At 24.9% G+C, this 14,216-nt stretch overlaps 1 protein-coding gene across 1 annotated transcript in view; it reads left to right on the plus strand.

Moving 5' to 3' along the window:
- The window catches only part of LOC111636863 (unconventional myosin-XVIIIa-like), a 75,204-nt gene that overhangs the window by 14,655 nt on the left and 46,333 nt on the right, over positions 1-14,216 (plus strand). Inside the window, exons 3-5 of the mRNA XM_023382251.1 lie at positions 3,010-3,241; positions 4,506-4,648; positions 6,599-6,699. Of these exons, the coding sequence (XP_023238019.1) occupies positions 3,010-3,241; positions 4,506-4,648; positions 6,599-6,699 (476 nt within the window). The remainder of the gene's footprint in view (positions 1-3,009; positions 3,242-4,505; positions 4,649-6,598; positions 6,700-14,216) is intronic.

Consider the following 14,216-nt stretch of genomic DNA (forward strand, 5'->3'; position numbering starts at 1 on the left):
TTATTGATTTATTTGTTCAAAATAGCAAAATTAAATAAGACTAAGAATTCGTTTTTTATTATACACAGAAGTTTTAAAAGTAAATATATTATAATTCTTTCAAATAGGTCAATGTAATCTGCTTCATAGCAAAGAATTTCAATTCTTCAAAGTATAAATTATTTATTAGTTCATTTTTTTACTTTTATTTATTTGTGTTTAAAAATCTATTAATGTTAATATTATATCTTTATTAATAAAATAATATTAAAATTCCAAAAACATATTAAATTTTGTATTATGTGAATATTTTCTATTCAGTTTATATTAATTAAAAGTCCTACTAAAATTTACATTAAAAAAAAATTAAATTTTAATTTTTGGATCAGTTATATATAACATAAATAAATCATGCTTTATTAATAAGATATGAAATGTCTTATTAAAAAAATGTCAAAATTACAGTTTTGTTTATAAGATTAAAACTAAAATTTTTCAATATTTTGTTGAAAGCAGCTGTCCTTGAACTATTTAAATTTCTTAACTCAGTTGTTTACATATGTAAATATTACAACAACAATGAAAAAAAAATATATAGTTAATAATTTTTAATTATAAAATTGTATATTTAAGCTAATATTTTATATATATATATAATTCATTCCAGAATCTTACTCATAATGCAAAACACTCGTTAAGCGAAACAATTTTTCCCATATAAATTAATGTAAAATTTGATAATACGTTCCATGCCGAAAAAATACTCAATTATTTTATATATAGCATTTATTCAAAGAAAATTATACAATATACATTGTTAAGGAATCATTTTCATCTTTTCCTCTAGTGCGGAATGAATTCAACCTGGAATGCAAATTTGATTTGCAGAAAAAAAAGAATCGAAATACAGTAATTTCTAATATTTAATTATAGCTCTTAAATAGCGCAAGAATTTGGCATATCTTTTGGTGTGTTTATTTCATAATGGGATATGTTTATATGTAATATAAACATAACGGGGTTGTTGATGTTTATATGTAATATGTCTGAACACAAGTTTGGAAAAATGTGTGATCACAAGCAACACTAATATGCTAGCAGAATGAGTGCTAAACATAGACAGATAGAGCATGCACACAATCCTCTCTTCATCACTCGTTATGCAAAACATCGCTTGTTAAGTGAGTCATTTTCTTTACAATTTGTTTTGCTCATTATACGAATTACTCATTATGAGAGGTGCTTGTTAAGTGAGGTTCCACTGTATAAAAGTATAATGCTATATTCAAGATATTTAGATGTGTTAAAAATTTAATAACTTCCTACATCAATAAGGATATTGATCAGTCAATAAGGCCTGATAATTAATCTGTTTAATTTGTATTATATATATTTATACGTATAATAATGTAACATTATTGTATAGTATTATACAAACATATAACATTACATATACAGTAGAGTCCTGCTAATTTGAACTAATTGGGTCCAAACCCTGTTCAGATTAGCAGATTTTTGGATTAGCCAAATAATTGAAATAATGCAGAAGCAAGCAGTAAAACAGGTCCAGTTTATATAGATCCAACACCATCAATGACTTTTGTTTCTGTTTTTGTGTGTAAGTACTGTATAGATCTGCTGTTTTAATAGGCCATGTCAAACACTAATTTATTAATTTTGTACAGTATTAATACAGTTTTACAATAAAATACAATTTTTTTTTGTTGTGGAATTCTAAATCTCTTTGTACAATTAATATGATTAATATAAATTCAACTGGAAAATACAAAAACATATATTTTGCGAGCTAAAAAATTTCCTCTCCACCGACTGAAACATGTTCAGATTAGCGGTGTTCAGACTAGCAGGACTCTACTGTATATATATAAAAAGTTATGTTATATATAATTTATATATAATGTTACATGTTTCATGCCAGGGTAAAAGTTGAAGTAAGCTGATAACTAGAGAGGGCCAAAGGCCTAAAGTTGTCCAAAGTTGTCAGCATGATAGTGACTTATATGATTTTCTCCCTTAAATTAGTTTGGAAGCAAAGATTGGACAGAGATCCAAATAGCATAATTTGCAATATAAGCTGCATTGCCAATTATGCTACCATGCTACATAATGCTATTTAGATTATTCTGGTTGATTTTCAGAATAATCTAAATCAGTGATTTCCAAACTTTTTTGAACCACGACCCTTGGTTTCATAAACTTATACTCAATTTCTTCAACTGTACCCCATTGTCCCTAACCCATTTTTTTTTTTTGTGAGAAAGACTTGGAAATATTCTTAGAAAAACTTTTTTTTATAAATCTCACTGTGTCTTACCATACATTGCTCTTTGCATCTGGAAACCATTAAATGCAATGTTTCTTCCAATGCATTTTAACGGAGGAAAGGAAAAGGTTGTCAGTGACTCTAACCCTTGCCTATGGTTATCATTGAGTACCCTGCCTCCAACTGCCCTGCTGTTTACTTCTTTTTGCCATCTAGATTTACTCATTGTCCACAGTTAGATGATAGCATCCACTTTGGAAACTTGAATGATTTAATTTAATTCAAAATTAATAGTTTTTAAATTTAATACAAGGTGGTGGCATAAACTTCTACCTCTAACCCAAAGTACATAGTATATATGAAATTAATTAAGTTCTAGCTTGATAGGTAATTCAGCTTTAATGTGTGATCAATATATTTTAGACTTGGTTTTCTATAGGTATTAAATAAATGTCTAATAAAGATATTTGATATATTAGAGTTAAATTATTTAATATATAAATAATAATTGTTCTGCGATTAGATTTATTTTTAATGATTTAATTTTAATAACAATTTAATACATTCTGCATCAAGTTAAAATTTTATCTATATTTGTATTTATTTATTTATTTAATTTATTTATTATCTTTAATATTTCAACTGAAACTTTATAAAACATTTTCTCAATATTAAGAAATAACTAAAACCCAATAGAAAATGAAATTACTATTATAATATTTTGAGACAATCATTTAACAATTTTAAAAATTGTACACAAAATTTTACAGGTTATGAGACTTTTTAAAGGTTGTAAACAAGATGATATGCCTCCTCATATATACTCAGTTGCTCAATCAGCATATAATTTTCTATTAAGTACAAGAAGGGACCAAGCTATTATATTATTAGGAAGAAGTGGAAGTGGAAAAACTACAAATCTGAGACATTTATTACAATATTTTGCAGTTACAAGTAACTCTAAAAATGCTATCACAGGTAAGTTGTTTATACTTTTTAAGATTATTATTTTCTATTTAAAGATTTAATGTCATTCTTTAATTACTAGATATTCAAAGTACAGAAAAAGTTTTAAGTTAAATATTTTTAAAAATACAAATAAGAACTGTATAAAACATCTTTGAAAGTATTCAAGATGTACTTTATTTAAAAAAAACATTTAATTAACTTTTAAGTATTACATTTAATAATTAACTAAACAATTACCAAATATGATTTTAGTTTTATTATTATCTGACTGTATTGCTAGACTTATTATATCAGTAATGGAATTATCACCTATTTAGAAAATTATTGTCTTTTATTGACTCATTTTTATATGGGAATGCATTTCAGACCATCTTGTCCCTGCTCATTAGCCCCTATACAAGTTACACATTGTCAAAAATCACACATTGTTTCAGACGTTGAATATACATAAATAAGAAATCAACTTACACTTTCTGACAATGATTATCTTATATATTTTAAAAAACGGCAAAATTATTTTTTGTATAAAATAATAAACATTAAAATTATTAAAGTTAAAATTACATTTCTCACTTAAAACCATTTCCTGTTTTAAAGCTCTTTTCACTGTCCCATCCTCTTTTTTTTCTATTCCTGATTGGATATCCATCCTCTGGTATTCAAAATAGAATACCATGAACTATATTTTTGTAAACCAGATATAAGCAATGATTTTATACATGAAGCAAATATATGAAAACAGATATGATTTTTTGTAAACAGCTACCAATTATAAGTTAAATTATGTTTATGTATTTTTCTTAAGTTTTTATATTTTTTGTAGATAATAATTGTTTAATTGTTAAAATTTTAAAGATTATTTTTTTACAATGCTTAGAATGCAAGAAATTCAACTAAATTAATAATTACAAAACTTTTAATTGGGTTACATAATAAGTTTGGATTTTGACATAAATTTTTATAAACATTATAGTTTTAACATGTTATATTCAATAACTGATTTGTGTAAATAAGCCAGACTCTAAAAGCAAGTAATTAAAATGTTATTTTTATACAAAATTAGTTAGTGATAAGATCACCTAGTATCACGTGATTCAATATAATTTTTGTTATAATTCTATACATATGAATGCATGTTATCTATTAATAAATGTATTTAGAAGTTATTGCAATGTTTTTTTTTCAGAGCAATTATTATATACATAATTAACAAAAACTAAAAAATTATGATATCTTTATAATTTCAAATTAATATTTATTTATTTTTTTTTAGTTGAAAAATTAAATGCTGTTTCAACAATTTTGGAAGCATTTGGAAATTGTCGAACTATTATGAATACTAATGCTACACGTTTTACAGAAGTGTTTTCCTTGGATTTTGATCATTCTGGTCAAATTGTATCTGCTTCTGTACAGGTAGACTTTATATTCACAGATAAGAATTTTTTTTTGCAAAATTACCAAAATCTAAGATTAAATGTTATGTTAAAATATTCCATTGCAAACTAATCTACTTATATAATCTGTAATACATTGTTAATGTTTTAGTAATTATTATTTTAATAATCTAACTAAATGTTTCATATAATTTTGTTAACTATAAAATGCAATAGATATTGCTATTTTTCTTTGTATAGTACAACTTTGTTTTTTCTATTTTATCACTTCACATTTTCATTAATTTCTAGAGGTCTTCCATAAAATCTGTTTTTAAATATTTTATTTATAGCTTTAAAGTTCAAATCTTTTTAGAATCATTGTTTTTATTTCTTTGAAGTCAGAATAATACAAAATATTTTATATAAAACAATAATTTGCTTAAGTTTTTAAACAGATTTAATATTTCATGTATTTATATAAAGTTTAATATAACTTTTAAAAAATATCATATTTGTTTTTTTCATTTTCTGTGGGATTTACATTGAATTTTAAAGAAAATGAAAAATGATCTATTTTTAAACTAATTGAATCCATTTGATGATTTTGTAAAAATAAATACTTCACTTTAGAAACAACCAATACTTACAGAAGTTAACTAATTATTCAATTAACATTTTTAGATCTGAGTTTTGTCTTCAGATTTTAATTCTGATAAAACATATGTTGGAGCAATTTAATATTTACCAGAAACAAAAAAAATATACTTTTCTATTACTGAAAATGTATTGGAACCATATCAGGCTCTTGGAATCCATTGAAATATTTAAAGCCAGTTTTAATTCCAATTTGATGAGATACAACTATCTAAAGCATGGAGAGCAAGGTACTAAGCATTATTATAGCCAGGATGGATTGGCACATGTCTCTTACTGGCCTTTTCAAATTTGAATGATAAATAACTATTCTGTTTGGTTCATTCCAATTAGAAACAAACTATTTCAACTTGAAGCTGGAATCAGGTGGATTTTGAAAATGTTTGTTTCATCCTCCACATTTTACTGAATGCTGAAGAGGTTCTGGGATTAGTTATATTTACCAGATTTAACAGCCTCTTCACTATATAAATCTTATCTAAATGATATTTCTCAGTGGTATAAAGTTAATTATAAATTTGTGCTCACAATATATAAAATTATTAATTATTATTTTTTTATACAGTGGGTGATTGGTTAACAAACATTCTTGTTCCATAAACCATGTATAGATGCTATTAAAATATAGTTTTACAAATCTTAAATGCAGCATTGCTTCTTGTATTTGTTCTGTTAGGTGTTCATTATCCAAACATGTGTTTGTTGTCTGAACATAAAAATCCTTTGAGTAAGTGTTCATTGTCTGATTAGTTCACAGTCCAAACTGTTCATTAGCCAATAACCCACTGTATTTATATAATCTTTATAATTTTTTTATTTTATAAAAAATCATCATTCTGTTACTATTCAAGCCTATGGATTGATCTATGGATTTGAAAAATAGAAAAATGACAGTTTTCATTAAAAAATAATAAAGCTTATATAAATTTAAAACAAATATTTATTAGTAATTTATATAGTATGAGCACAAATTTATAATTAACTTTATACCATTGAGAAATATCATTTAGATGAGATTTTATATAGTGAAGAAGTTGTTAAATATGGCAGATATTAAATTGTTGCAGTGTCTCATATTAGATTTAGAATCTGAAAATTGGATTTCAGAGCTCTGAGAATGTAAAATGAATAATTAAAATTGACTTCTTAAGTATTGTTGTTTTTAAAGTAAAATATTTATTTTTTAAATATAGATAGAATTATCTTGAACAAAATAAAAGAAATATAATATACACATAAAATATAGAGATTATGATTATAACATTTTATAATAATAACAATAAATTGTATTGTGAAAATTTATAAATATTTTCATTTGATCTGTCATAAATAGATATTTATGTTAGAACGTACTCGAGTATGCCGACGTCCAGAAGGAGAACCTAACTTCCATGTTTTTTATCATTTATTAGCAGGAATTGATGAAAATTTAAAGTAAGAATGTCATAAAATTTTTTTTTATTTATTTTCACTATTTTTATGACTCTTGAAAAGTACTTTTTATTCTTTAATTAAGAGGTTTTTGATTTAATTTTCAATTGAAAACTTTTAAAAAAAACTTTTATACGAATTTTCAATTTTGAATTAAAAAAGAACATGTTCAGAATACAATAAATTCAATAAAAATAATTACAAGAATAATTATGTAATATTCTGATGTATTATTTTACTATGTTATTCAAGAATGATAAAATCTTATACTTAAAATAATGTTTGTTATTTAAAGTTTTTTAAAAGCATTAATGCTATACAGAAAATTACTATATTCTATAATTTTTAAAATATAAATATGTATAAGAAAACACCCACTGATAAAATGTTTGAGAAATTTCTGAACCTTTGCAATTTTTAGAAAAATTTTAAAATAATATTATTATTAATGTGAATATATATTATATTTTTTAAACAGCAATTTATTAACAATAATTATTTTATTGATTATTGCTTCATAAAACTGATCAAAAAGTAAATAAATTTAATTCTGTTTTCATAAAAAAAGATGAATTTACATTTTTATGCTCAGCAAAAAATTCAGGTGTGTTGATATAATTAGTTACATTTGCTGAGAAAGAGGTGATAGAATTTACATTTTGTTTACTTTTTATTACAAACTTTTAATAATTGATTTTCTTAGTTTTTATTCCAAGTTTTCATAATTTTAAAGAATATTTTACATAACATTCTTTTGCTAGCATTGATTGATAAAACTCTATAAAACATTCAGTGAGAAGTGTAGTGATTAGACTATTCCATTATTATTTATAAGACTTCAGCATTTGTGTATTTTATGTACTCTTGATATAATAATGGAGGTTTTGGATTATTATTTTGCATCATTATAAATCCTGTATTATTGTATTTTTGATACTTTTTCATTTTTTCAATGCTGTTCTAATAGACAAAAATTATTCTAGCATAAAGGAGATATTCACAGGTTATTAAAAATTCATTATTTATTGTCTGTGCTATCATCTAGCTGTTTTTTAGCATGAACAGTACATTAATCAACTCTTTTTGTAGAGTTTTTTGAATTTAGTTTTTCATTTTTTTAATGTTTCACTGTTAAAAAGAATGCATATTAAAAAGGATAGAACAAGATAAGAATGATGAAATTAGAATTTTGATGACTGAGAAAAAGGATTATGTATGGCAAAATTTAAATGATTTACTTAAAGATAGATTTTATTGAATGATTGAATTTACAGATATTGATTGCTGAATGATGATACTCATTGTGAACTTGATGGAAAATTTAATAACACATGGTTCTTTTTTGTTGGAATTGAAAATCTTTTGTATATGAACTGTATTATTAGAAAGGAAAAATATGAATGGAGTCTGCAAGTGAATGTAGTATTCTTAGATTTACAAGTAATAGGCATGGTTGTATATTAATATAAATGTTCAAAAAAATTATCAAATCAAGTCAAAAATCTTACATGTAATCCATAAGTTTTAAAAATTGATGGTTAAAGAATTATCAAGAAAAATTGTAGTAAAAAATTTGGCTGGCAAGATGATGAATGATATTCATTTCTGAAATAGTTTACACTTGTGTTTTTATAGTTGATTTTTAGTATTTGAATATTTAGATTTGTATATATAATTTTCTGTATTAAGTATGCAACAGCAAAGAATTTAAATGACATTCTGTGTAAAACTATAGAAACAAAGCTCCAAAAACATGTGAAGCATTGAAGCAAGCAAAAGCAATAAGCAAAATGAAAATTTAAAAAATGGATTGAAAAGTACTGATGATGATGGTACTTTTCAATCCATTTTGATGATGATGGTACTGTACATATTCAAATCATTCTTTAATGAGAACAAACATTATTCTTATTTGTAATTTCAATTGATCAGAGGATGAACAGCAAGTTTTGGTTTGGATGTTCTTTTATTATGCTAGCTTCCAAAAAATTTGAAAATTTTAATATGTAATCCATTACAACAAAATATATATATTGTTTTTATTGTCTTTTGACAAGTAATCAGAAAAATACATAAATTTATTGTTTACTTGAATGAAGCATTATACTGAAAACAACTTTTAAACAAAAAAAATATTTTTGGATGGTGAGTTATAACTTTATAGTGTTACTAGAAATGAATAAACAATCATCACAATGGAACATTTTTATTTCTTTTTTGTAAAGAATACTTAATAAGTGAATTAAAATTAAAAAAAAGCTTAATTATTGTTTTCTTTGATTCTGAAAGACTAATTCATTGAGAATTTTTTGTTGAGCCAAATATATAGCAAATAAAATATTTTTGCTAGGTGTTTTAATAAAATTATTAGATGATATGAAGGGAAAAAACTTAAAAGTACTGATAACTGGATTTTTTCACTATAACAATGTATTTGTTCCAATACAAGCACATATTTTTTATATTTTTGTAAAAAGTAAGATAATATCTAGCTCATTTGTTACATTTATTTGTTTGAACACCATCAGATACTTTTATTCCCAAAATTGAAATAGAAAAGTTTTAAAGCTGTAGATGAAATTTTGCAAGAATCAGCTGAAATTGGACAATATTTTGAAAGAATAATTCTGATTTTACTGCATTCAAATAGAGGTATTTATTTTGAGGATGATAGTTAATAATAAAGATTACACTTATAAGTAGTTATTTTATTTCACAAGTTTATGAATTTTGGATTGATTTTATATATAAAACAAAATTGTTGGACTTTTTCAAAATATTGGATATTTCACTCATCAAATCTATTTTTGTTAAAGCTATTGGAGTTGAATTGATTAATTTTTTCATATTTTATTCATTACAGATTTTAATTATGTGAACAGATATTCAATATAATATATATATTCAATCAATCAATCAAATTAGCTTTATTTATAATAGGAATTAGCCTGTTACAAGAGGGTGATTATATTATTACAAAACATTTTGATTATTCAAATTGTATACAAACAAAATAAAAGACAGTCCTTTACAATTTTTGTAAGAACATTGATATAAACATAACCATAGATACATTTGTAAATAACATAGAAACCATTTACAAAGATGTCATATCTTATTGGATAGTTACAAAGTATTTTTGTGCGTAGTTATATAAATTATATATTGTAGTACATTTTGCTCTATGGAAAAACAGATACATGGAATTTTCTTCATTCACGAAGCCCAATACATCAAGATTATAACGTTTTTGTAATTTTTGTGCCTGGTAAATTTCTACATTCGCAAAACACCAGGACAAAATCAACACATACTGAACTAGTTACCAGTCAGAAATGTTTTTGTCTTTTCTCCAACACTGGTAACTGGTTCAGGTACATGTCAGATTTTTGTGCCTTTTTACAAGTACAAAACGTATGTATTTTAGAAAGGATCTCATCACAACTAAGACAATATACAGTAGTTTAGAAAATTGATATATATTATCATCAATAATTGTAATCTCTTTATTTAATCTTAATTGAATAAAAAATTTCTTAACATTGAAAGACAAATTCATATCCATATAACTATTAATACTTGGGTATTCTAAAATTAAATTATACCAATCTGGGCTATTATGGTTTCTCAAATCATAAATGTCTTGAGCTTAAGGATATTTCTAAGGTATTCTGAATTAATTGAGTATTATGTATTTCACATATATCGGATTTTATCATAAACAGATTTATTGAAAAACTGTACTTATTAATTATATTTGACAACTGGCCAACTCAATTTTTCTTGGACTTATCAACTGAAGATTTTTGGTATAACATTTCCAACAAAATAGCTGGAAGCTCCTCATTATCTCTTATCCGACTAAGAAATTTAATGTAATCTTTAATAAAATAAGGACCCATTTTGAATCTATTCAATTCAAGATAAAGAGCTGAACCAGGAACATTATACTCCAGAGAAAAATCTTTACGTATAAATTTATTTTGCATGATCTCTGAATTATTGAAATTAGATAGACTCCAGATCGGAGCAGCATAACCAAAGGCATTTAAAATTATAGAACTAAACAGTTTAAACTGGACTATAATACTTTGTAATTTCATTTTAGCAAATAATTTTACTGTATTATTGATCAATGTAGTAGTCTTTATCTTGACTTTATTAAAAGCTTTTCAAATGATAAGGACAGAGTTAGCACTACCCCCAAGAATTTAATATCTGAAACTATTAACAGTTTTTCTTTATTAAGATAGAAAGACATATATTTTTTTGACAGTCTAGTACCATTTTGGAATATCATAATGTAAGATTTTTTTGGGTTAATTTTCAATTTTAATTTCTCACAATATTCTTCTATAGCGTGTATTTTCTGTTGAAGTGCGACTGCGGTCGGTGCTAAAACTACTATGTCGTCAGCATATGATATTGAATGTATTGTTTGACCATTAAAAGTAAAACCATCATCTACATTAACAAAACTATCATACATGTAAAAGTTAAATAAATAAGGGGACCACAGGTCACCCTGTAATAACCCACGGCTTATTTCAAAAGCTGGCCATAAACTATTATTCTGTTTTATAACAACTTCATATTGGCCAAATAGCAAACCCACTGCTCTAATTAATTTATCATCATCTCCACATTTTGACATTTTACTTTGTAAGTTTGAAATCAAAACAGAGTCATATGCCTTTTCTATAACCAAATATCTGCAAATACTTTTTTTTTTTCGAAGTTGGAGTTGTATTAATGCTAACAATACAGAGTGCTATAAGAGTTCTTCCATCTCTATTAAAAGCATATTATTTCTATAATTGTTTGTTTCAGTCCATTCATTAAATTTTGTCATTAAAATAGATGTGTATAGCTTCTGAAATCCAGATAATAAAGCAATTGGTCTATAGTTAGCTGGTTGTGTTCTATCACCTTTTTTATAAATCATGTATAGAATAACTTTGTTCCATTCTTTAGGCAAAATGCCTGTATTATATAAATCATTAAATATTCTAGCCAGATACTCAACAATTGGCCTCAACAGATTTTTTTATTACAAAGTTTGGTATTGCATCATATCCCAGAGCAGTTTTATCTTTTAATTTGTTAATATAATAATACAAGATCTCCACATTAACTAGTTTTGCATATAGTTGATTTTTCCATTGTTCATTATAAATTTCACTCATTCTATTGTTAGTTGAATAACATATTGAAAAATCTTTATAGTATTTATACCAAATACCCAAAGGAATTATTAGTCTGTCAGCTGACATTGGAAGTCTATGGAAACCATTTATAATAATCCAAAAATATTTAGTGTCTTTTTGACCTATTAAAGAATCACTTACAGTAGTAAAATATTTTTTCTTTTAGCTTTAATTAAATTTCTATATATTATCTTGTTTATCAGATACTTTGTCAAGTAATAATCAAATTAGTTTTCCGAAATTGTTGTAAACTCTTTTGCTTTTTGATTTTATAGTAATAGCATTTATTATGGAACCGATTTTGTTTAAATTTAGTAGACATATCATTCTTGTTTTTTTAAAAATAGAACGAATGTAATAACATCATCAAACAATTATAATTGTTACGAGGATTATTGATCTTCTCCTGTATTAACAGTTTGTTGGTTTGGAATTCTAACTCTCTTAGAAATCTCTGTAAATTAAACTTTCCTCTCGGCCCCGTCATTGATTTTGGGGGAAGTTCAGACAACCTAGTTGAATTGGTTTTGTCTATATTCCCTCTTAATGTCAGTTTTATTGGAAAGTGGTTGGACTCATCCATATTTAGTATTTCCATTGATAAACATTGATCCAACATAGATTGTGAACACATAATGAAATCTATGATAGATTTGCCCATATGTAAAATAAAGGTAAATTCAGCCGGAAAATCACCTTTGATCCTACCATTCAGTAAGACTAAATCATTTTCTTGTGTGAAGTTTAAGTGTATAAGCATCTGCATTCACAGTTTTATCTTTTCACAGATATTCTTATATTTTTAATATCATTATTATCTTTATATTTTAAATCTATAATTTCTCCAATGGGATGTTAAAGTCATCACCTAATATCCAATAATTTATAACGTTAATTCATGGATCAATAGCTTTTTGTAAGTCCTGTAAACTTGTCTTTTTATCAACTAGGGGAGAAAAATATATAAGTATTAAACCAATACATGTCCCCAGACAAAATGAAGATTCTGATTGATATCTATTATTAAGAATGTAAAAGCATTGGTTGTATAACATGAAAAAATCCTACCAAAAATTTTCTTTACTAGTAACATAAGACCACCAGACGGATGTCCAAATTTGCTGAATCTCAGCACTTTACTTGTTAACACTGTATAATCTCATTCAAGAAATTTCTTATCTTCTTCACACAGATTGATTATTCAAGTTTCTGTAAAACCAACAATAGAATAATGTTTCATGTAATTCCTTAGAACTGCACTTTGAAGTTTTCCTTGCAATCCTTGTATATTCCAGAAGCCAATTAATAAATTATTACTATCATTCAGATTTGTATTTATATAACAAAAGGAACTAATTGACTTATCATTATCTATCTGTATATCTGTATTAACATTTTCTTCCTTATTTAACTCCATCTTTTCTGTGTTAAAATTAATTAAAACTTCTTTCATATTTTTCCTGTTTAATTCTAAGGGTTTAGTCATTTTTATCCTAAAAAGTATCCAGTTGTATAACAGTGTCTAGATTGTTATCATACGTATATATTTTCTTGTCTTGAATATAATAGTCATCTCTAATGACTATCTTATTTCCTTTTATTCTTTCTTGTTTAATTATAGGCTGTAATTTTTTCTGTCTAACTCTAGATCTCTTACATAGATCAGTAGTTAAAATTACTTTCCTGTTCTCTTCATTGTTAAATTTAGCTCTTGAAATCCAGAATTTTTTAAAATTAAATTTCTATAATATTCAGAATCTAATATTATCTTTACAATAAGGTTAATATCTTTATCACTTAATCTAGTTTAACTTTCAATAGATCAATTTTCAATTTCTAATATCTCTCTAATAAATTGGTTAATTTCATTTATAAAGTCAGTCATAGTAAAGGGAAAATTTATAATGATAATATTGTTTTTAGTTTTTTCATTAATTAGTTTATCTAATTCAAACTCCAACGTAGCTTTTAGATGACTATTGTACTTAACTAGAGCATCTGATTTTTCCATTTTTTGCGATAATTTCTCCATTTCTCCCTGATACTTTTTATTCTTTTCTATTGATGTAGCTCCTTCTTAATGCCTTGTTCAATATGATGTAGCTCCTTCTTAATGCCTTGTATGTCTTGGCTCAACTGTGAGAAATTATTTTCTATAGTTAGCTGGTTGTGTTCTATCACCTTTTTTATAAATCATGTATAGAATAACTTTGTTCCATTCTTTAGGCAAAATGCCTGTATTATATAAATCATTAAATATTCTAGCCAGATACTCAACAATTGGCCTCAACAGATTTTTTTATACNTCCTTCT

The sequence above is a fragment of the Centruroides sculpturatus genome, unplaced genomic scaffold (genome assembly GCF_000671375.1).
Source record: "Centruroides sculpturatus isolate CEXI.00-Female unplaced genomic scaffold, Cexi_2.0 scaffold1043, whole genome shotgun sequence".
NCBI lineage: Eukaryota > Metazoa > Arthropoda > Arachnida > Scorpiones > Buthidae > Centruroides > Centruroides sculpturatus.